The following is a 24,888-nucleotide window of genomic DNA, read 5'->3' as shown; positions in this document are numbered from 1 at the left end:
GATAAAGAAAATGTAGATAAGGAAACTATAAAAGAGATAATATAAAAGCATTTGCTAGAATTGAAAGACCCAAGCCTTCATATTTAAAGGTCTACCCAGAACAGTAACTAAATAAACATACAAACAAGTAACCAAGAAAAGATATATGATTGTGGAATTTCAGAACATCAATAATGAAAAGATTTTAAATCCTTCCAAGGAAGAAATAAAAGAGTTTATTTACAAAAGAACAAAAACCAGACTAATATAAGACTTCTCACCAACAACAATGAATGCTAAAAATCAGTGTCCTGAGGAAAGATTGTTTTACATTTTTATGGTTTTAAAATGATAAATTAATGTAAAAATAGAAAAAAAAACTTTTTTCAACATGCTAAGATAAGCCTATTTTGCACAAACCATTCCTTAGTAAATTACTTCTGGTTATGAGGAAGTTAACTAAGAAACGTTTGTAATCTAAGAAACAGTGCATCTAATCCAGATAAGCAATGAAGTTTACCCCTCCACACATATATCTATGCAGCAGTCCTGCAGAAACAAAGCCCTCCACGGTGGAGAAGGTAAACAGATGATTGTCCAAAACACAGGTAAAGAATAAATAAAATAGATAAAGTAATTGAGAATTTAGAAAAACTGGAATATATTCTGAAAATAACTGATGGAGTATGGAAAAGGAAAATCCACTTGAAGTAATACTAGAAGGATTCTTTGCGAGGAATAGGGCATTGAACCCAGAAGAAAACAAAATTTTAAAATTTCTAAATTTTAGACTCTAAAATTAATGAATGTGTACTAATGTTTACTGGTTTCTACTTTTATAATCAAATCACAGACGAGTGGTTTCTACTTTTTTCCCCGTAGATTTAAAAATAAAATTATGGTAAAGAACACGAAACATCAGATCTACCCTCATAACAAAATTTTAAATACACAGTATTGTTATGCATAAGTACATGGTTATACAGCAGATCTCTAGAACTTATGTATCTTACATACTGAAATATTATACCAGTTAAATGGCAACTCCCCATTTCCCCTCCATGCTGCTTCTGGCAACCATCATCCTATTCTTTGTTTCTATGGGCTTGACTGTTTGAGATAATTTATATGAGGAGAATCATGCAGTATTTGTCCTTCTGTGACTGGATTATTTCATTTAGCATAATGTCCTCCACTTGCATATATGTTGTCATCTATGGCAGGATTTATTTCTCTTTTAAGGCTGACTGATGTATGTATAAATCACATTTTCTTTATTCATTGATCTGTGGATGGATATTTAGACTGTTTCAATAGTTTTGAAATTATGAATAATGCTGCAATGAATATGGGAGTGCATATATCTCTTGAAGGTCCGGATTTTAATTATTCTGGATGTATACTTCTCTGGGATTGCTAGATCTTATGTTAATTCAGTTTTTAAATTTTTGAGGAACTGTCATACTGTTTTCCATAGTGGCTGCACCATTTTACATTCCCACCAACAGTGTACAAGGAACTAGTTTCTCCACATCCTTGACAACACTAATAAGTGTTGTCAAGATAACATCTTTTGGGTTTTGTTTTTTTTTTTGATAATAGCCTTCCTAACAGGTGTGATGTATTATTGTGACTGATTTAATTTTCCCCTGTTGATTCTTCCTTGGAGAAATGTCTGTTCAAGACCTTTGCCAATTTTTAAAAATTTGGTTATTTTTTTGTTATTGAGTTATAGGAGTTCCTTATATATTTTGGATATGAATCCATTATCAGATAGATGATGTGCAAATACTTTCTCTTATTCTATAGATTATCTTTTCACTCTTTGATGGTTTCCTTTGCCATGAAGAAACTTTTTAGTCTGATGCAGTCCCACTTGTCTTTTGTATTTTTGCTTTTTGGCCTATCCTTTTGATGTCATATCTAAGAAATTATTTCCAAGACCAATGTCATGAAGTTTTTCCCTATGTTTTCTTCTAAAAGTTTTACAATTCCAGGCCTTATGTTTAAATATTTAACCCATTCTGAGTTTATTTTTGTGCATGCTGTAAGATAAGAGTCCAATTTTATTTTCTGCAAACAGATATCAATTTTTTCCCAGCATCATTTGTTAAAGAGACTGTCCTTTCTCCATTGCGTATTTTTGGCAACCTTGTCCAAGATCAGCTGACCATTTATCTTTGGCCTCTCCATTCTGTTCCATTGGGCTATATGTCTGTTTTTATGCCAGTACCATACTATTTTGATTATAGCTGTGATATACTATATTTTGAAATCAAGAAGCGTGATATTTCCAGTTTTGTTCTTCTTGCTCAAGATTGCTTTCACTACTCAGTGTCTTTCATGGTTTTATATGAATTTTAGGATAGTTATTATTATTTCTGTAAAGAGCGTTACCAGTGCTTTGAGAGGGATTGCATTGAATCTGTTGACCACCTTGTATAGTATAACACCTTAACAATATTAAATTTTCTAATCCATGAACACAGAATGTATTCCCATTTATTTGTGTCTTCTTCAATTTTTTCCATCATCGTTTTATTCATTTTTCTTGCTTAATTGATCTTAGACTTCTAGTACTATGTTGAATGGAAGCGGGAAAAGTGGGAATTCTTGCCTTATCCCTGGTCTAAGAAAAAATTTTTCACTTTTTCACTATTGATTATGATAATAGCTGTGGTCTTTTCACATATAGTCTTTGTTGTGTTAAGACAAATTTCTTCCATTTGTAGAAAGTTTTTATCATGAAACTGTGTTGAGTTTTGTCAAAAAATTTTTCTGCATCTATGGAGTTGCTAATGTCCTTTATTTGGTTAGTGTTGCTATATCACATTACTGACTTGCATAGGTTGAACCACTATTTCCTCTGAGGGATAAACTTCACTTGGTCTTGGTGTACAGTCCTTCTAATGTGCTGTTAAATTTTGTTTGCTAGTCTTTTATTGAGGATTTTTATATCTATGTTCATCAGGGATATTGGCCTATAGTTTTGTTTTCTTGCAGTGTCTTTGTCTGGCCTTGATATCAGAGTGACAGTGGCTTCATAAATTGAGTTTGGGAGGGTTCCTTCTTTTTCAATTTTTTGGAGGCATTTGAGAAGAATTGGCATCAATTATTGTATAAGTATATGGTAGATTTTACCCTCTGAAGCCATCTGGTCCTGTATTTTTCTTTGTTGAGAGCTTTTGATTACTGATTAACACCTTTACACATTACCGATATATTCAAATCTTTAATTTCTTCATGATTCAGTCCTGGTAGAAACAATTCTTATGTTTCTAGGAATTTTATTCATTTCTTCTAGGTTATCCAATTCGTTGGTAGATAGTTGTTCTCAATGTTGTACTCACAATTTACCTCACTTATTTTGTATATGGTTCTCCATGAAGGATAGAGTTTGGGAAAGACTGGATTACAGTTTCTCTGAAGTAGTAATGAATGCATGTTACTAATGGTTTTAGACTTCTGCTACAATTAAATTCATAATGCTAATGTATAAATTATTATGCTAAAATCTAGTAAAAGTCTACCGCTTTGTGTCACATAATCATCACAGTTAGTGGCATAGTGGAGTTACTATTTGCAGAAGAGTAGATTGAAAAGAAAAAATATATTTAATGTTGTATTTTAAATTTTTACAAATTAGTTTGGTGACAAGAGTGAACCTGATTTTGAATAATGCTGGATATTCAGGGAGACAAAAGCCCAATAAAAGAAGACATAATGTAAAATTAGTTATTGAATTTGTTTGTTATAATCAATAATAGAATGTAAAAGAGGTGCATAAGAGGTGTGACCAATATGGTATGGCAGGAACACCCCAAGTTCACCTCTTCCCATGGGCACACCAAAATTACAACTATATACAGAGTAACTAGCTATGAAAACAACCTGAAGACTACCAGATAAGATTTTCCACTATTAAATATATAAGGAAGGAACCACAACAAGATAGATAGGAGGAGTAAAGAGGAGGTATCTAACGAAACTCTGGGAGAGGTGACCCAAAACTAAGAAGATAATCACAATTTCAGAGGATCTCTCCAAGGAGTGAGGGGCCCAAGCTCCCATATCAGAATCCCCATCACAGGGGGCTTGTAGCTAAAAACAAAAACAAAAACAAAAAATACAAAACAAAACAAAAACCCATCTAGACCCCAGAATGTCTGCCTTTGAAGGCAGTGGGGCTTACATACGGGAGAGTCAGAGGGTTGTGGGAAAAAGAGACTTCACTTTTAAAGGGAGTGTGCAAAATCTCACATGCTCCAAATTCCAGTGCAGAGACAAGACAGTAATTTGAAAGGAGCCTGGGTCAGATCCGCTTGCCGATTTTGGAGAGCCTTCTGGAGAGGCGGGTGACAACTCAGACTGCTCCTAGGGATATGACTGATGATGGGACACACGTTGGGGAGCTCGTCTGCAACGAGGACGTCAGTGGTGGCAAGTGCCCTGTTAGAGTCCTCCCTCTATGCAGTTAGTGTATGGGACTTACCAGCCCATCAGCAGGCCAGCACCGACTCTGAACCCCTTCAGGCCCTAAGGCCAGAGGCCCCACCCACCAGCAAGCCAGCACCAGTCCTGCCCCTGTCCCAAGACCCATAGCCAGCTGCCGGTGGGCCCAATCCTGCCCAACAGTGGGGCACCACCAGACTTGGCCCATACCCCCCAGCCAATGGAGCCCATGGAGGAGATGGCCCAAGACATCAGCAGACTGGCCACAGCCTTGGGATCCCTTGGGCCATGCAGCCACATGAGGCATGGCCTGGCAGCCCTCTGGACTGGGGGCCAGCACAACATACCAGCACACTCACAATAATTGGCCCCATCACAACAGAAGGGTGCACACAGCCCACAGAGAGGACACCTCCACAGTATATACATCTGGTGAACAGAGGGGAGTGAGCTGTTGGGTCTCATAGGATATCTACCTCATAAGGCCACTTCTCAAAGTTCAGGAAATATAACTAATCTACCTAATACATAAAAAATAAACACAAAGAATTAGGCAAAATGAGGAGAGAGAAATCGGTTCCAAATGAAGAAACAAGACAAAACCTCAGAAAAAGAACTAAATGAAGTGGAGATAAGCAATTTACTCAATAAAGAGTCCAAGGTAAGGATTATAAAGAGACTCAACAAACTTAGGAAAAGAATGAATGAACACAGGGAGAATTTTAACAAAGAGTTAGAAAATATAAAGAAGAACCAAATGGAGCTGAAGAAAATGATAACTAAAATTTAAATACACTAGAAGGAATCAATAGTAGATTAGATGATACAGAGGAATAGATCAGCAAACTGGAAGGCACGGTGGGGGGAAATCATTGAAGTGGAGCAGAAAAAAGAAAAAAAAAGAATTTGTAAAAAATGAGGATATTTTAAGCGACCTCTGGGACAACATTAGCATACTAACATTTGCACTATATAGGGGTCCCAGAAGGAGAAGAGAGAGAGAAAGTCACAAAGAACTTATTTGAAGAAATAGTATCTGAAACCCTTCCTTACCTGAGAAAGAAAACAGACATACAGTCATAGAAATCACAGTGTGCCACAAAGAGGAACTTAAAGAGGTTCACACTGAGACATATGATAATTAAAATAGTAAAAACTAAAGTTAAAGACTCTTAAAAACAGCAAGAGAGGGCTTCCCTGGTGGCGCAGTGGTTGACAGTCCGCCTGCTGATGCAGGGGACATGGATTCGTGCCCTGGTCCGGGAAGATCCCACATGCCGCGGAGCGGCTGGGCCTGTGAGCCATGGCCGCTGAGCCTGCGCGTCCAGAGCCTGTGCTCCACAGCGGGAGAGGCCACAGCAGTGAGAGGCCCGCATACCGCAAAAAAAAAAAAACAAAAACATTGTAGAGAAGGAAAAATATTTTCCCCTCTACACTTCTAGGTTCTTGGCTGATACCCCTCTGTAATAAAAAGACAGATTAACAAGAGAGAAAAAAAAAACCCAGAAGTTTAATAACATGTACGCCTGCCGTATATGTGCGTGATACCCAGGAGAACTAAATAACTCCCTGAAATGGCCCAAGCTACCACCTTAAATATGATCTTCAGCTAAAGACAAAAGAGGATGCTGTGAGCGAGGAGTCCAGTTATAGCAGATGACCAAGGAAAGCACAGTAAACAAGGGAAAGGTTGTTATGCAGATTTAAGTCCTTGCCTTCTCCATTGATAAGAGTTTCTAGAGATTTAGTCATCCTCCTCTTCCTGGTACAGAGAGGGAGACACCCTACAAATGGAGATTGCCCTTATAAATGTAAATACCCCTCACAAAAGGGCAACGTCTACTCAGTTTTCAGAGCATTTCCTCTGTCTGCTATTTGTTAAAAATAATCAGCTTAAAATAATCCTTTTGCCCAGGAGGCATATTTTGGGATGGCATTTTCTGCTTCCCTTCAACCATGAACACATTTCATATGTTTCAAATTAATATAAAGTAGATTAGGAAATTATTATAGAAAGAAGCAGCAATTAAGGGGCTACCACTTTGAAAGAGAAAGAAAGAAAGAAGACAAGAAAGAAAAGAAAAGAAGAAAGAAAGAAAGAAGGAAAGATAAAGAAAGAAAGAAAGAGAAATGTAGGTAGGAAGGAAGGAAGGAAGGAAGGAAGGAATGGGAATTGAGGAGGCAGGAGAAGACTGAGCACTGTTCCAGACCTCTAGAAATAACACTACGTGTAGGTACATTATCATCTCTATTTTCCAAGTGAGAAACTGAGCTGATGAGGGCTGTGCAGCTTGCCCAGAGAGTTATGACCTGGAAGGTACAGAGCTGAGGTGTGGGTTCAGGCAGCCTGGCTCCAGAGTTCACCCTCTTGGACCTTGTGTTAAAATGTCTTTTACGGGGGAGAGGAGAGAGGAGGGAGGCAGTTGTGCATTGATTTCTAACAAAAGGGTCTTGTGAAAATTCTATCTGCATTTATACAAATGATAACAGGTTACTCCTATACTGTTTTTCACCAATAATCATTGTTCTGATGTGAGTTGTAAAAAGAAATATCAGTAGTTATCAAAAGAATTCAAATTAGGCCTCGCTGGCCTGTTTTTTTCCTTTTCTCCATAACATTTTATTTTAATGTCAAATCATAATTAGGCATTATGATTATGTGATTATGATTAGTGCCAAATCGTAATTACAATGTTTATAATTACCATAAAATGTTTATAATTACCATAAAAACTATGGTTTTAATTTTTTAAAGACTGGGCAACTAGGCAGATATTAACATCTTGATTTCCTTTCTCTAAAAAAGAATTACAGGGAGTTTTTGCCATTTTTATTCTGTAAGAAATCTTAAAAATTTTGTTCATTCATTCATTTATTTATTCAACCTATATTTATGGAAATTGATGCAATCGGGGGGGTTGCCCCCAAAATGTCACTTTGGCATATTGATTATTCTGAAGTAAAGTTACTTGAGAAACAGCCAATGCGAGAAAGACACTCTGACCCTCCTCTCTGCCCTCCTCAAAGCAATGATAAATCTCCCATGTGAAGGGCACCCTCTCTGATCAGGAAGTAGAGACACATCTTTATTGCCAGAAACAGGGAATTCAGGAACCAGAGGTTATGTAAACAAGCTCTGCTTAGTTTCCCCACTAATTAGTACCCAAACCTAAGTCTCTTTGTCTTGTCAATTCTTCACAAATTTATCACTTCTTTGTCTAAAAGGAATAAAAGCTGCCTGCTTTAGTCATTTCTTTGAGTCTCATATTTCTGTAAACTCCCATATGTGTGAAATTAAAATTTGATTATCTCCTATTCATCTACCTCATGTCAATTTAACTATTAGACCAGCCAGACGAATTTAGAAGGGAAGAGGTAAGTTTTCCCTCCACTGCAAAACTCTACCGTGTGCCAGACATTTTGCCAAGTGATGAGCAAAAGCATGAAACCACACACCGGGATTCTTGCCCTTGTAGAGCTTACAATCGCATCTAGGAGTAAGGAGAGACTTAAAACCCCACAAGTGATACAGAGTAAAGGGACAAAGTAGGTGATTAGATAGTTAATCTCACTAGGGGATTGTTAGTAGAGAAAAAGTATGGGAAGACTCCTGTAAGTTGATGATCACTCAAGAAGGCAGGTTTGCTTAACCACAAAGCCAAGGAGGCTTGCTTAGAAACAAAACCATGCAACAGAAACATGAGACACGCCTCAAAACGGTATAAGAATAGTGGCTTGAGACCCACATCCTGCCCAGTGAGCTCAGAAAGTTAACAATTCCTAGGACATGCTCCTCTGCACACAGTAAAAACAAAAATGTAAGGAAAAGGTGACATTACACTGAAATCCAAGATGATTAACCATCTTTAGTATATGTTAATGCCTTTTTGCTCATTTCCACTGCACCATGACAGTCCCACCTTGATCATGGAGGGACAAGAAAACTCCCCCACCTGACATGGAGGAGAAGCTGATGATGGAAGCTTGATGTCTACCCAAGAATGAGGAAGAAGTGTCCCCTCCCCACTTTTCCTTGATTATAAAAAGTGTAGCCCACTAAGTTCTCAGGGTGAGGCACCTTCTCACTCCCCTGCCTGTAAGTCTCCTAGGTGTCCTATTCTAATAAATCACATTTTTTTTTTTTTTTTTGCGGTACGCGGGCCTCTCACTGCTGTGGCCTCTCCCGTTGCGGAGCACAGGCTCCGGACGCGCAGGCTCAGCGGCCATGGCTCACGGGCCCAGCCGCTCTGCAGCATGTGGGATCTTCCCGGACCGGGGCACGAACCCATGTCCCCTGCATCGGCAGGCGGACTCCCAACCACTGCGCCACCAGGGAAGCCCCTAATAAATCACTTTTTTTCTATCACTGGCCTCTCACTGAATTCTTTCTTCACTGAGACATAAAGAACAGGAGTTCCTCGGAGCCCCGAGACATGTTTTAACAGTTTCAGCTGGCGACCCAGATGAGACATGGTAAATAAGGAGGTCAGGGGTCAGGTCCTAATAGGGCCATGGGACTCCACAAGCCAGGGGCTCTGGAGAGGACACTCAGTCAATGACTGCCCATTTTAGACAGGCTGATCAACCCCAAATGCTTTGGGGCTCTGATTGGGTACCTAGGTACAGACCAGAGGAACGATGGTATGGATGTCTAAAGACAGGGAACCAGAGGAATGGTGGCAATCAACGTGGGTTGCCATAGAAAGGTGGTGTGGATGTTTAGAGATGAGGAAGGGATCTTATTGCTGGTGCAGGAGACAAAGGAAATGTTATGTGAAAAGGAAGAAATTTAACTGTCTGGGTTGCTTCTGACAGGATTTAGCAATCTATACACTCCTTCTTAATTCTGAGACTTTTCTCCTACATTCTATGTCTATCCCTGTTTCAACTCAAGCCTGTAAACTTAACTATTAAGGTTTGTTAATTAATACAGAAATGTCTTTTTTTCTTTTTACTTCAATTTTTTTTTAACATCTTTATTGGAGTATAATTGCTTTACAATGGTGTGTTAGTTTCTGCTTTATAACACAGACATGTCTTTAGAGTCATCAACATTAAGTGTAATACTTTATTGTACCTGGCTTTACTAAACGTCAATAAGTTTATATTTGTTGTAAATTGTCAGAAAGAAAACTCACCCCTATTGTCAAGACTTTTGCCATCCTGATGTCCTTGTAGTATGGTTACGGTCTGCTCCTAAATGAGAGAAAATAAAATGTGTAAACAATAGCATAAATTCAACAGTCAGGGCTATGAGAAATCTAAGATGGTCACTTGGATCTTCCCAGCTTCCTGGCAAGCCTCATTTTCTATTTAATGGGTTAAAGCCTTTCTTGGCTACAAGACTGATGCCTTCATAGTGAAAAAAAGAAAGGTTAAAAATATGTTTTTCACTTGGAGTATACTTTCTACAATTTTTAGTAATCAAGGCAACCACTTTATTGGACAAATTATACAAGCCTGTGTGATCAATTAACCTGACTTATTTTTTAAACAAATTAATCTTAATTTGGCTATGTTTGGTAAGATCAAGGGTAATTTTAGAGAAAAAGAAATTACGTTTTAATAGATGATATTAAATGTTAGTTTTGCTAATTGAGGTCAGTACCTACTGTCTATAACTTACTTTTCAAATAGTTCTTTCTTGCTATGTTATATTATTGTAAAGCTTAACTGAGTTATTAAGAAGATATTCTAAACTTGTTTCTGATGCTGGTCACTGTAACCTATCTTTGGATGAAGGTTAGATGCCCATAATCTGTAACCAGGGGATTATACATACTAGACAAAAATTGTTTAAAGGACTATGTCCAACCTAGATAAAACCAGCCTCTTATCAGATATTCTTAAGTACATGATGCCCAAGAAAACTGAAGGGAATGAACTTCCATGACTTAAGGTACTTTCCCCCTAATTACTAGAAGTGCCCAACAGAGGACTTCCTGAGTCCTGATGTCAGTCTTCCTCTCCCTCCAACCCTTACAAATGCTGACCCTTTATTTCCAATTTGCAGTCAGACAAGTTCTTGCCCATTGTCAACACCACTGGGGACACCTTCTGTACTATTCCTTTGTGGCAACTTCTCAGGTGTTAACACCTCATTGCGAGACTACTTTGGACGGGATAACATCTATAGTTGTAACTACAAATCTTCATTAAATTGCATGGTAGATTTTGACAAAGGGAATGAAACTTTTGAATAGAAAACTATTGCTCTGATGGAAGCTGCTGTATCCATGGAAAAGGCTGTTCAACAATGGCTATCTCAGGACTTCCGGGAAGATGGCGGAAGAGTAAGACGCGGAGATCACCTTCCTCCCCACAGATACACCAGAAATACATCTACGCGTGGAACAACTCCTACGGAGCACCTACTGAACGCTGGCAGAAGACCTCAGACCTCCCAAAAGGCAAGGAACCCCCCACGTACCTGGTTAGGGCAAAAGAAAAAACTAAACAGAGACAAAAGGATAGGGACGGGTCCTGCACCAGCGGAAGAGAGCTGTGAAGAAGGAAAAGTGTCCACATACTAGGAAGCCCCTTCGCGGGCGGAGACTTCGGGTGGCGGAGGGGGGAGCTTGGGAGCCGCGGAGGAGAGCACAACAACAGGGGTGCAGAGGATCGGGCCGACCGGCACTCACCAGCCGAGAGGCTTGTCTGCTCGCCCGCCGGGGCGGGCGGGGCTGGGAGCTGAGGCTCCGGCTTCTGTCGGAGCGCCGGGAGAGGACTGGGGCTGGCGGCGTGAACAGAGCCTGCAGGGAGCTAGTGCACCACGGCTAGGCGGGAGGGAGTCCGGGGAAAAGTCTGGAGCTGCCGAAGAGGCAAGAGACTTTTTCTTACCTCTTTGTCTCCTGGTGCACGAGGAGAGGGGATTAAGAGCGCTGCTTAAGAGAGCTCCAGAGACGGGCGCGAGCCGCGGCTAAAAGCGTGGACCCCAGAGACGGGCATGAGACGCTAAGGCTGCTGCTGCCGCCACCAAGAAGCCTGTGTGCGAACACAGGTCACTCTCCACACCCCCTTCCGGGGAGCCTGTGCAGCCCGCCGCTGCCAGGGTCCCGGGATCCAGGGACAACTCCCCCGGGAGAACGCACGCGCGCCTCAGACTGCTGCAACGTCACGCCGGCCGCCGCCTCACGCTGGTGCAACGTCACGCCGGCCGCCGCCTCACGCTGGTGCAACGTCATGCCGCCTCTGCTGCCGCAGGCCCGCCCCACACTCCGTGACCCTCCCTACCCCCCGGCCTGAGTGAGCCAGAGCCTCAGAATCAGCGGCTCCTTTAACCCCGTCCTGTCTGAGCAAAGAACAGACGCCCTCCGGCGATCTACACGCACAGGCGGGGCCAAATCCAAAGCTGAGCCCCTGGGAACTGTGAGAACAAAGAAGAGAAAGGGAAATCTCTCCCGGCAGCCTCAGAAGCAGCGGATTAAAGCTCCACAATCAACTTGATGTACCCTGCATCTGTGGAATACATGAATAGACAACGAATCATCCCAAATTAAGGAGCCCTGTGGATGAAAGGCTCTTGGTGCTGCAGCCAGGAGTCAGTGCTGTGCCTCTGAGGTGGGAGAGCCAACTTCAGGACACTGGTCCACAAGAGGCCTCCCAGCTGCACATAATATCAAACAGCGAAAATCTCCCAGAGATCTCCATCTCAACGCCAGCACCCAGCTTCACTCAACGACCAGCAAGCTACAGTGCTGGACATCCTATGCCAAACAACTAGCAAGACAGGAACACAACCCCACCCGTTAGCAGAGAGGCTGCCCAAAATCATAATAAATCTACAGACACCCCAAAACACCACCAGACGTGGACCTGCCCACCAGAAAGACAAGGTCCAGCCTCATCCACCAGAACACAGGCACTAGTCCCCTCCACCAGGAAGCCTACACAACCCACTGAACCAACCTTAGCCACTGGGGACAGACACAAAAAACAACAGGAACTATGAACCTTCAGCCTGCAAAAAGGAGACCCCAAACACAGTAAGATAAGCAAAATGAAAAGACAGAAAAACACACAGCAGATGAAGGAGCAAGATAAAAACCCACCAGACCTAACAAATGAAGAGGAAATAGGCAGTCTACCTGAAAAAGAATTCAGAATAATGATAGTAAAGATGATCGAAAATCTTGGAAATAGAATAGACAAAATGCAAGAATCAGTTAACAAGGACCTAGAAGAACTAAAGATGAAACAAACAATGATGAACAACACAATAAATGAAATGAAAAATACTCTAGATGGGATCGATAGCAGAATAACTGAGGCAGAAGAACGGATAAGTGACCTGGAAGATAAAATAGTGGAAATAACTACTGCAGAGCAGAATAAAGAAAAAAGAATGAAAAGAACTGAGGACAGTCTCAGAGACCTCTGGGACAACATTAAACGCACCAACATTCGAATTATAGGGGTTCCAGAAGAAGAAGAGAAAAAGAAAGGGACTGAGAAAATATTTGAAGAGATTATAGTTGAAAACTTCCCTAATATGGGAAAGGAAATAGTCAATCAAGTCCAGGTAGAGCAGAGAGTCCCATACAGGATAAATCCAAGGAGAAATATGCCAAGACACATATTAATCAAACTGTCAAAAATTAAATACAAAGAAAACATATTAAAAGCAGCAAGGGAAAAACAACAAATAACACACAAGGGAATCCCCATAAGGTTAACAGCTGATCTTTCAGCAGAAACTCTGCAAGCCAGAAGGGAGTGGCAGGACATATTGAAAGTGTTGAAGGAGAAAAACCTGCAACCAAGATTACTCTACCCAGCAAGGATCTCATTCAGATTTGATGGAGAAATTAAAACCTTTACAGACAAGCAAAAGCTGAGAGAGTTCAGCACCACCAAACCAGCTCTACAACAACTGCTAAAGGAACTTCTCTAGGAAAGAAACACAAAAAAAGGAAAAGACCTACAATAACGAACCCAAAACAATTAAGAAAATGGGAATGGGAACACACATATCGATAATTACCTTAAATGTAAATGGACTAAATGCTCCCACCAAAAGACACAGATTGGCTGAATGGATACAAAAACAAGACGCATATATTTGCTGTCTACAAGAGACCAACTTCAGACCTAGAGACACATACAGACTGAAAGAAAGGGGATGGAAAAAGGTATTTCATGCAAATGGAAACTAAAAGAAAGCTGGAGTAGCAATTCTCATATCAGACAAAATAGACTTTAAAACAAAGACTATTAGAAGAGACAAAGAAGGACACTACATAATGATCAAGGGATCGATCCAAGAAGAAGATATAACAATTGTAAATATTTATGCACCCAACATAGGAGCACCTCAATACATAAGGCAAATACTGACAGCCATAAAAGGGGAATTCGACAGTAACACATTCATAGTAGGGGACTTTAATACCCCACTTTCACCAATGGACAGAGCATCCAAAATGAAAATAAATAAGGAAACAATGGCTATCTCACAGGTAGGAGCCGTTGCTCCAGCCGAGGTTATTATCCCAGGGGAAAACACACCCGAGGGTGAGGAGAGACCTCCATATCCAGGAGCTCCTTTGTACCCTGAGTTACCCAAGGGCCCCATTTTCAGCCTACCTAGCACCCACAGCAGCCTAAATTACCAACCAACTGCCCCTACAGTTCTGCCTCTGAGACCAACAGGGCCATGCAGTTCAGCGGGTGGGGAGCAATGCTGTCCCAGAGTCAGATCCACACTGAAACTGCCAGATAAATTTTATTGATAAGCATAGATGGGCCCATATGATTCATTGTTTAATAGAGGGTATGACAAAATTTACAATAAAACCTGTCAATGATGAAAAAGTGAAAGAAGTCCAACAGGGATCAGAAGAAAATCCTGCAGTTTTCAAGGGAGATTAGAGGAAGCTTTTAAAAAGTATAGGAATGTGGAGGCCTCCTCCCCCGAGGGACAGGCAACTTTGGCTACGTATGCCATTGTCCAGTCTGCCCCAGACATCAGACACAAAATTCAAAAAGCAACTGCTGGTCCTCAGACCCCTATGAACGCTTTGCTCCAATTGGCTTATTCAGTTTTCAATATTAGGGATATAGCTGAAAAGGCTGAACACACCCAGAAAAATATACAAAAGGCCCAAGTGATGGCAGTGGCTTTGTCCACTCAGAGACCACCAAATAGGAGGCTGGACTTTCCAGGCCAATTTGGCTGTGGTAGACCACAAGGCCCATGGGTACACAGAGAAAACCAGTATACCATGTGTGGACAAAAGGGGCACTGGAGGAAAGATTGTGATCGATGTGCCCTTTGCAAACAGCCAGAACATTGGCAGAGGGAATTCCCCAGATGCCAGAGAGTGACGGAGGCCCCTCGGCCTTAAATGGTTTTGCGATCAGAAGACTGAGGGGGCCCAAGGCCCAAAGTGGGTCTGCCTAGAGATGCCATTTACATAACTAGTGTCAAGTCCCAGGTGGTCCTTGATGCGGTGGGCCATTTGAAAGAATTTTTCATAGACACTGGTGCAACCCTTTTGGTGTTCACCCAAAGGATTGAAAGTCTTACCAATCATAAAAAAATATGTAATGGGAGAGTCAGGAAAGAGACAGGGGCACACTTTCCTGGAACCCCTTTTGTGCACCAGCAAAAGCTGATCATTTTTACATTCCTTTCTGTTTGTGCCTGACCGTCCTATCTCTTTAATGGAAGGGACTTATTAACTAAATTGTCCCTCTGTTTCTTGAGGGACAAGGAAGCCACCCTTATTACCGAAAGATATTAACAGAAAATAAAGAACAGATTAAATCTATAACTGAGATAAAAGACTTGATAGACCCCAAAGTATGAAACACTGAGGTTCTGGACCTAGTCAAAAACAAACAGATTGAGACCTTAATTGACCCTCTTCCAGATTTGGAAACTGTTTTAAAAAAATGGTTTGGATCTCCAAAATCATATTTATAATCTCTTTTAGTGACTTTTCTAATGCTTATTACTGTATTTCTTTTAATTTACATCTTTCATAAACTCATCCTCCAATGCTTAACATCAAAGAGGGCTAAAAGATACTAAGCAAAGTGACATTGGTTTATAATTCTCCCAACAGAGAAGGGACAGTCAGCCAGGTGTTTTACTCCTTCCCCAGGCAGGCCTGCGTCCCTTCTCAGTTCAACAATCGGTGGTCATCCTTTACCCCCCTTTTAAGCATAAAAGAGTAAACACCTGCAGGGGGGATGATAGGGACAGAGTAAATGGACAAAGTAGGTGATTAAATAGTTAAATCCCACTAGGGGATTGTAAGTAAAGAAAAAAGTAAGGAAGACCCCTGTAAGTTAATGATCACTCAAGAAAGCAGGTTTGCTTAACCAGAAAGCCAGGCAAGCTTGCTTAGCAACAAAACCATGCAATGTGATTGAGACAGGGAGTATATGGGAACTCTTGTACTTTCTGATGAATTTTTCTATGAACTTAAAACTGTTCTAAAAAATAAAGTCTACTTAAAATGAAAAAAAACAAAAAAGAAAAATAAAAACCCCATGCAACAGAAACATGAGACCTGCCCCCAAACAATAAAACAATGGTGGAATGAGACCCACATCCTGCCCAGTGAGCTCAGTAAGTTAATGATTCCTAGTACATGCTCCTCTGTGTACCCTAAAAAACAAAAGTATAAGGAAAAGGTGACGTTATACTGAAATCTGAGATGATTTACCATTTTTAGTATATATTACTGCCTTTTTGATCATTTCCATAGCACCATGACAGTTCCAGTTTTACCATATATAAGAGCCTGTCCCCAGGCCTCTGCGGGGAGAGAGGCCCCTTTACCATACCACAAGAAACTCCCCCACCTGACATGGAGGAGGAGGTGATTATAGAAGCTTGACATCTACTCAAGAATGAGGAAGAAGGTGGTCTTATCCCCCTCCTCACTTTTCCTTTGATTAGAAAACTGTAGCCCACTAAGTTCTCAGGGTGTAGTACCCTCTCACCTGCCCACCTGTAAGCCTCGTAAGTGTCCTATTCTAATAAATCACTTCTTATCTATCACTTTGCTTCTCACTGAATTCTTTCTGTGCTGAGACATAAAGGACCAGAGCTCTTCAGAGCCCCATGAGATGTATTTTAGCAGTTTCAGAAGTACTAGGTACTTGTGAAGAAAACGATTTTAAACATTCACCTTAGCAGAGACTTGGACTCACAGAAATTATCCTAAAAAACTAGAAGAAATAAAGTTTCTCAACAAAGCATTAAACAGATGGCTGTTACAAGTACCATATCTTAGTTTTGATCTTATGACAAAATTGCAAAGATGTTGAATAACATCTGCAAGTGATTTCAAAGTAGTAAAAACTGTTCTTGTTTAAAGATCTTCCGTAAATAACTACACCGCCTTCTCAAACTGGCAGTGCAAAAAACTCTCTGTAGGATTACATTATTTTGTTATTGAATTTTATAAAGGGATAAGATCTCTGAAAAAAGGAATTTATTAATTAGAGCCAAATCACTTTTGTAATACCTGTCACTAGTACTCTTAGAGTCTAACCAATTGAATCTTAAGAATCTGATCCCTTAATGAAGGAGACACTTCTCAGAGGAATTTTTCTGGTTTGCTCCTGGGAGAGAGGAAGGAGACCAGAAAAGGTGGCAAAGGTACATAGCTGAATGTAGAGGAGATATTTACAATGAAGGGTCCTTCACTGAGGGGAAGAAATGCACAAGAGCTGTGAGAGCTGTGAGTTTTGGTTTTATTGGGGGACTTACTGAGGTCTGTAGCCCTGAGACAGACTCTCAGAAAGTTTTGAGGAACTGCTCTGAATAGGTAAGGGGAGAGGCCAGTGCATATGTGATTTTGGTGGAGGTAGGCACAGTCAAGCACACATCTCAGTAGAAGGATACGGCTAGTCACTAGGAACAGATATCTCAGTCAATTATTTCAGTTCATTTCTAAGTATGGGAAGATGCCAGAACCTGGGTTCATAAAATTTTCTCATGTAAATATCTAACTATCTCAGAGCCTGTTCTGCAAGTTTTCCCAGGACTCAGTGTGCCTCATGTCGATCCCTGCCCCAAACTCTTTCCAGGGTATATTGTAGGTCAGAGACTACAGTGGATAGTGACTCAATCCTTGTAGAACCAGCTGGCAAGTGACATCCTTTAATAGGCAAAGGAGAGCAGAATTTGCCAGCCCACGACAGGCTGATTATGTTTTTAAAAAGCAGACGTATGGAAATTGAGTAGAAATTACCCTTTTGTAAGGACATTTACATACATAAGAGAAATCTCCGTTTGTAAAGATGTCTTCCTCTCTGTATCAGGAAGAGGGGGTTGACTCTAAACCTCTAGAAATTCTTATCAATGGAGACGGCAACTATTTAAAATTACTTAACAACTTTACCCTTCTTTACTTTGCTTTTACTGGTAATCTCTCATAACTGACTCTCCCCTGACTCCCCAACATTTTCTTTTGTCTTTAATTGGAAATTATATTTAAGGTGATTGCTTGGTCCATTTTGGGAAGTTACTCAGTTTTCCTGGGTATCTCCCTTGTATACCAGAACATATACACGTTATTAAACCTCTGTCTTTTTTTTCCCTGTTAATCTGTCTTTTTCTTACAAAGGGGCTTCAGCCAAGACCCTAGAAGAGTAAAGAGAAAATTATTTTTCCTCCCTCACAAGAACAAACATGTCAGATATTCAGTTTAAGTTTTCATATACTGCAAAGCAAAGCCCTTTTAATTTCTCAAACCTTTATTAACGTTGCTACACATTCAGAGACTTGGTGAGTGTGTGTGCGCGCGCACGCGTGCTTATGTATGAATGTGTGCAATCAGAAAGGGGTTGAATTTCATGTTTAATTGACTCCAGGAGAAATAAAGGAAGTACCATATCCTACACAGTAGAAAGCAAGCCCCCGATGGAGTTCAAACGCCAGAGCCTGAGATACAAGAGAAATGCGTCTGCACCACCCGAACACCTCTCTCCTCTCTTTCTCTCTCTCCCTCTCTCTTCTTTTCCTCTCCTTCACCCCCTCTCTCCACCATCCCACTCTCAAAAAATTACAGAAATTAAACATTGACCTTTTTCAAGAAACAGATTCAAGTTACAATTATCTGGATCTATTCTAGCTCTTAAGGATTTAAGTTACACAAGGAATGCTTAAAGAGAATAAAAATCGTAGGTAACATCTGTTGAGAGCCTGCATTGTTATTTAATCCTCAGAGAATATGTATAAGGTCAGTTGCTTTGTAGCTATTTTACAGACAATAAAACTAAGACTTAGGGCTTCCCTGGTGGCGCAGAGGTTGAGAGTCCGCCTGCCGATGCAGGGGACACGGGTTCGTGCCCCGGTCCGCGAGGGTCCCACATGCCGCTGTGCGGCTGGGCCCGTGAGCCATGGCCGCTGAGCCTGCGCATCCGGAGCCTGTGCTCCGCAACGGGAGAGGCCACAACAGTGAGAGGCCCGCGTACCGAAACAAACAAACAAACAAACAAAACAACTAAGATTTAGAAAGATTCAATAATACCACACAACTAGGAAAAGGCAAGAAGGAATTTATCTCAGCTGGGCTCCAAACCTGTGCATGTAACTTTGCTTGGCCTGAGCAAGAAGAGATTGGGAAAAACATAATAGTTTTCCTTAAGCTGTTATCATATTTTAATTATATAAATAGTGATCTGTAAACAAAAGGAACAAATCTTCTCTCCTATTTAGAGGCAGATCCAGGAAAAATTAGTGAGCATTTTGGGGAGGAGTTTCATCTCCATATAAGTGATTTCAGCAACTAGATGCGTCCAACAGTGAAATTGCTGGTGTGGAGAATGAAATTTTTCTCTACACTTCTAGGTTCTTTTGGCTGGTCTAAGATTTTAATCGACATAAAACAGATTAACTAGAGAAAATCAAACAAAAGTTTAGTAACATGTACACATGGGAGGGACCTAGGAAGACTGAGTAACTCACCAAGATGGCCAAAGCCCTCGCCTTAATAAACAACATCTTCAGCCAAAGACAAAAAAGGATGTTGGGGTAGTAGTTTGGAACTTCAAAGGGGAGGAAGGCAATTCATGTGGACATGGAAAAGCAAATGCTTGGTAAACAAATGTTTGCTGGGCCAGCCAGAGAAAATGTGACCCAGAGTGGACTCTGATGTCGAGGCCCTGTGCAGTTTCCCCCCTCCACACCTAGCCATGCTCTTTTGGAGATGTCTCTGGTGCAGATAGCTCTATTCTTCGAACGGGACCTTTATCTAAATTCTTCAGACAGTTAAGAGGGAGGTAACAAGAAAAACTTTCCTGGACTGTTTCTTAAAAATAATCAGCCTAAATTCACCCTCATGCCAAAGAGACACATTTGGGGGTGACAAGTTCTGCTCTCCTACAATGGGATATCAAGGCAGAAGTTGAATGACCATATGACAGATCACCATGGGAGACACAGGAGATGGTCTTTTAATGTGGTGGGGTGGGAAGCTAGTGATGTCCAGCCTCCATTAGAGTCCAAGATTCCATTAACTGAAAAATCCCCATGCAATGTAAATTTTCCTTATCTTTTTGTTCCCCCAGGTTCTGTGGATACAAGACTAGAGTTCTTAGATTATTAAGCATTAGATGGTAACCCAAATTTTGACCTCTGTTTATTCTCTAAGTTGCCAATGGTGTTATTGAATTCTACTTGATTATTTCAACTCCAGCAGGAAACAATTTCTGATGAATAATATACTCAAATATTTTTCATATAAACTATGGCTAAATAAGATCACCCCATCCCTGAACGTGTTCAATTTGCATCTGTTCCCAGAATTTCAGAAAACATTTCCTATGATTTTTAGAAAAGAATCAAATGCCTAAATAACCAATAGTAATTTTATCTGTCCTTATGATAAAAGAATTCTTCTTAAGTAACCATGGTCTTTGCAGATGAAGGTGGCCTTAAAATGAATGAAGCATGAGACAGCTCTTGGAAGAAATCCCAGCTTCTCTTGGATTGTTGTAGAGAAATATAAAATTTTGCTCAACCATAAAATAATTATGCATAGATCCAACCTATTCAGACCTTCTTCTCAACAAAAAAACATTAAGGGAAATTTTCAGCATCATTAGAAGTATAAGGATGGGGTATAAGCCCATGATTTACTTCAAAGTATACTTTTTCATCATTTTCAGTCATTTCTGGATTAAGAAAAGTCATACACTGAAGGCTCTTCTGTACCTCTTTCTGGCAAAGCAACAACCAAAATGAATCCATGTATGTGCATGTGCGCAAAACTTTGTAAGTTTTTTTAATGTGGATTCTATTAGCATTCAGTGCATTTTCTGCATTTTGCTTTTTATAATCAGATCATAAATCTCCATTGATGGATACAGAATTGAGGTTGCTCTTGCTGCCCTGTAGAGCAAAGTCAATCATACCCTGAGGGTAAGCTAATGCTATTCTTCACGGCTTGTTCAGAAGCACCTTGAAATAAGACATCTGTCTCTCTAGGATATGAACATTTTAGGCATAAAGACTTACTATTTCATCACCAACAAGGATACAGCCCTGGGAATATTATGTTTTTTGCTAAGTGCAGTAAACTCTTAATGGTCTACTGCATTTTTGTTTGTTTGTTTGTGGGTTTTTTTGCGGTACGCGGGCCCCTCACCGCTGTGGCCTCTCCCGTTGCGGAGCACAGGCTCCGGACGCGCAGGCCCAGTGGCCATGGCCCACGGGCCCAGCCGCTTCGCGGCACGTGGGATCTTCCCGGACCGGAGCACGAACCTGCGTCCCCTCCACCTGCAGGCGGATCCTCAACCACTGCGCCACCAGGGAAGCCCCCTACTGCATTTTTTTATGGAGTCTTCTCGCAATGATATTTTCTGTAGGTTACCCATTCAGTGACTTCCGCAAATATTCAGAAAATAGTTGTCAGCAATCAACCGAATCAATGGAAGTTTTGGCCTAATGGGGAAAGTTGAATCATCCATGACTGGTCTATTCATCTTTTACTGAAGTTCTAACAGAAAAGCAAAACAGCTTTATAATCATTGGACTTCTTTTGATAGAATTATTGCAGTGTTTTTTGGTTGATATTTTAGTTTGTGGACCTCAAATTTTGTGATATTGATTTAACCATATATCTAACATTTAAAATATATTAAACATTTTACGTAAGCATTTGTAAATAATATCTTTAATAAACATATATATATATGTTATTTATTTAGCACATTCTATGTGCTGGACTAGTCTAAGGAACTAAAATGAATTATGGGGTCACCCCTCATTACACTCCAGGAAAAGGATAGATGTATTATTTGGAAAATAGGCATAGTTAGTCAGTAAGCTTGGAACTTACTCAAAGTCACATAGGTAGAAAGTAACAGAACACTTGTAGCCATATATAAGTATTTGCAAACTACTTTTCCTAGTAAGTTGTGAATTTTAAAACCAACTTCCCAGTCATAAGAAAAAAAATCAGCTATCAATAGGAATGAATAATGATATACATACCTGCAATTCTGGACAAGGCTAATTATTAAGACCACATAGTCACAAGGAAAATATTTACATCAATGTCAATTTTTAAGCATGGGATTCACAAGTGTGTGTGCAATACAATTATAACTATGCAAAGTAGATATTCACCTGGAAAAGAACTGGAAGAGAATATTAATAAACAAAACCATATGGGTAACATTATTTTAGTGATTTTGGTTTCCTGAATTTCACTAAATGTTGTTATTGCATTATTTACACAATGAAAATTACTCAAGTTAAAATTAGTCAAATGCACCCCTAAAAATGAAATATTAAGTATAAATATAACAAAATATGTACAAGAGCTATACGAAGAAATTTACAAAACTCTGATGAAATAAATAAAAGGAAAACTAAGAAATGGAGAGATATTCCATGTTCTTTCATAGGAAGACTGAATACTGTTAAGATGCTAGTTCTTCCCAACTACTGATGTATAGATTCAAAGCAGTCTCAGTCGAATCCCAGCAAGTTATTTTGTGGATATCAACACACTGATTTTTTTTTTTTTTTTTTTTTTCCGGTACGTGGGCCTCTCACCGTTGTGGCCTCTCCCGTTGCGGAGCACAGGCTCCGGACGCGCAGGCTCAGCGGCCATGGCTCACGGGCCCAGCAGCTCCACGGCATGTGGGATCTTCCCGGACCGGGGCACGAACCCGTGTCCCCTGCATCGGCAGGCGGACTCTCAACCACTGCGCCACCAGGGAAGCCCCAACAAACTGATTTTAAAATTTATATGGAGAGGCAGAAGACCCAGAACAGTCAACACAATACTGAAAGAGAAGAACAAAGTTAGAGGACTGATATTACTTAACTTCAAAACTTATTGTAAAATTATAGTAATCCACAGGGTGTGGTACTGGTGAAAAAGTGCAGTAGAACAGAATGGAGAGTCCAGAAGTAGACCCACTTAAATATAGTAAACTGATCTTTGACAAAGGCAACGCAATGGATAAAATTTGGTCATTTCAACAAACAGTGCTGGAACTGGATATGTGCATGCAAAAAAAAAAAAAAAAAAAAAGAATATAAACATAGATCTTCTACCCTTCAAAAAAAATTAATTTAAAGTGAATCACAGACCTGAATGCAAAATACAAAACTGTAAAATTCCTAGAAGATAATATAAGAGAAAAACGGAAATAAACTTGGGTATGGCAATGACTTTTTAGATATAACACCAAAGGCATAATATCCATGAAAGAAAGAATTGATGAGCCGGACTTTATTAAAATGAAAAAACTTACGTTCCGTGAAAGACACTGTCAAGAGAAAAACAAAACAAACAGCATGTTGGGAGAAAATATTTGCAAGACATATCTGATAAAGAACTTATCCAAAATATAGAAAGAACTGTTAAAATTTAACCATAAGAAGACAAACAACCCAATTTAAAAATGGGCAAAATAACCGAACAGGTGGCAAGTAAGCACAAGAAAAGATGATCCACATCAAATGTCATCAGGGAAACTCAAATTAAAACAATGAGATAGGGCTTCCTTGGTGGCGCAGTGGTTGAGAGTCTGCCTGCCAATGCAGGGGACACGGGTTCGTGCCCTGGTCCGAGAAGATCCCACGTGTCGCAGAGCGGCTGGGCCCATGAGCCATGGCCGCTGAGCCTGCGCGTCTGGAGCCTGTGCTCCGCAACGGGAGAAGCCACAACAGCGAGAGGCCCGCGTACCGCAAAAAAAAAAAAAAAAAACAAAAAAAAACAAAAAAACAATGAGATAGCACTACACAACTATTAGAATGTCCAAAATCAGAACACTGACATCAAACACTGACAACTGGCAAGGGTGTGGAGCAACAGTGACTGCCATTCATTTCTGGTGGGAATGTAAAATGGTACAACCACTTTGGAAGAAAGTTTGGTGATTTCTTATAAAACTAAGCACACTATTACCTATTACCATATAATCCAGAAATTTCACTCCTTTGTATTTACTCAAAGGAATTGAAAACTTAGGTTGACACAAAATTCTGCACATTGATGATGTTTACAGCAGCTTTATTCATAATTGCCCAAACTTGGAAGCAACAAAGATGTTCTTCAGTAGGTGAATGAATAAAAATAAATTGCAGTACATCTGGACAATGGAATATTCTTCAGTGCTAAAAAGAAATGAGTTATCGAGACATGAAAAGACATGGGGAAATCTCAAATGCATATTACTAAGTGAAAAAAGCCAATCTGAGAAAGCTATATACTGTATGATTCCAAATATATGACACTCTGGAAAGCGAAAGTGTGGAGACAGTTAAAAGATTAGTGGTTGCCAGGTTTTAGGGGAGAGGGAGGAATAAATAAACAAAACACAGAGGGATTTCAGGGCATTTGAAATACTCTGTATGATACTATAATGGTAAATACATGTCATTATAAATTTGTCCAAACCCATAGAATGTACAAGACCAAGAGTGAACCCCATTTAAACTAGGGACTCTGGGTGATAATGATGTGTCAGTGTAAGTTAATCAATTGTAATCACTGTACCACTCTAGTAAAAGATGTTGATAACGGAAGAGGCTATGCCTGCGTGGGAGCACGGAAGTATATGGGGAATCTCTTCACCTCCCACTCAATCTTGCTCTGAAACTAAAACTTCTGTAAAACTGAAATCTATTTAAAAAATTACTCCAGTGAAAAACTTTACAATTGTTTTCATATGATTCAAATTGTTTTATATACATATATATTTAAATGTGTGTGTGTGTGTGTGTGTGTGTGTGTGTGTAGATACATACACTTTGGACTCAACTGCGTTCCTCCCAAAATTCAAATGTCAAAGTCTTAACTCCCACTGAGATGATATTTGGAGATGGAAACATTTAGAATGTCGTTATGGCAAAATGAGATGATGGGGGTGCTCCCTCATGATGAGATCTGTGACTTTATTAAAGGAAGAGAGAGACTGCTCCCTCTCCACTAATTAGGGACGCAGTGAGAGGTAGCTGTCTACAAGGCAGGAAGA

General features: G+C 40.2%; 1 protein-coding gene across 1 annotated transcript in view; it reads right to left on the bottom strand.

Moving 5' to 3' along the window:
- Positions 1–24,888, bottom strand: part of LOC307185554 (uncharacterized protein) — a gene marked incomplete at its 5' end in the record, with an annotated part of 91,635 nt that overhangs the window by 30,076 nt on the left and 36,671 nt on the right. The window contains 3 exons of the mRNA XM_079919850.1: positions 9,570–9,627; positions 11,073–11,207; positions 16,032–16,048. Coding sequence (XP_079775976.1) covers positions 9,570–9,627; positions 11,073–11,207; positions 16,032–16,048 — 210 coding nt within the window. The remainder of the gene's footprint in view (positions 1–9,569; positions 9,628–11,072; positions 11,208–16,031; positions 16,049–24,888) is intronic.

Source organism: Stenella coeruleoalba (genome assembly GCF_951394435.1).
Source record: "Stenella coeruleoalba genome assembly, chromosome: 4".
Classification (NCBI taxonomy): Eukaryota; Metazoa; Chordata; class Mammalia; order Artiodactyla; family Delphinidae; genus Stenella; species Stenella coeruleoalba.
Note: the sequence above shows the minus strand (reverse complement) of the source record. Positions and strands in the feature narration are given on the sequence as shown.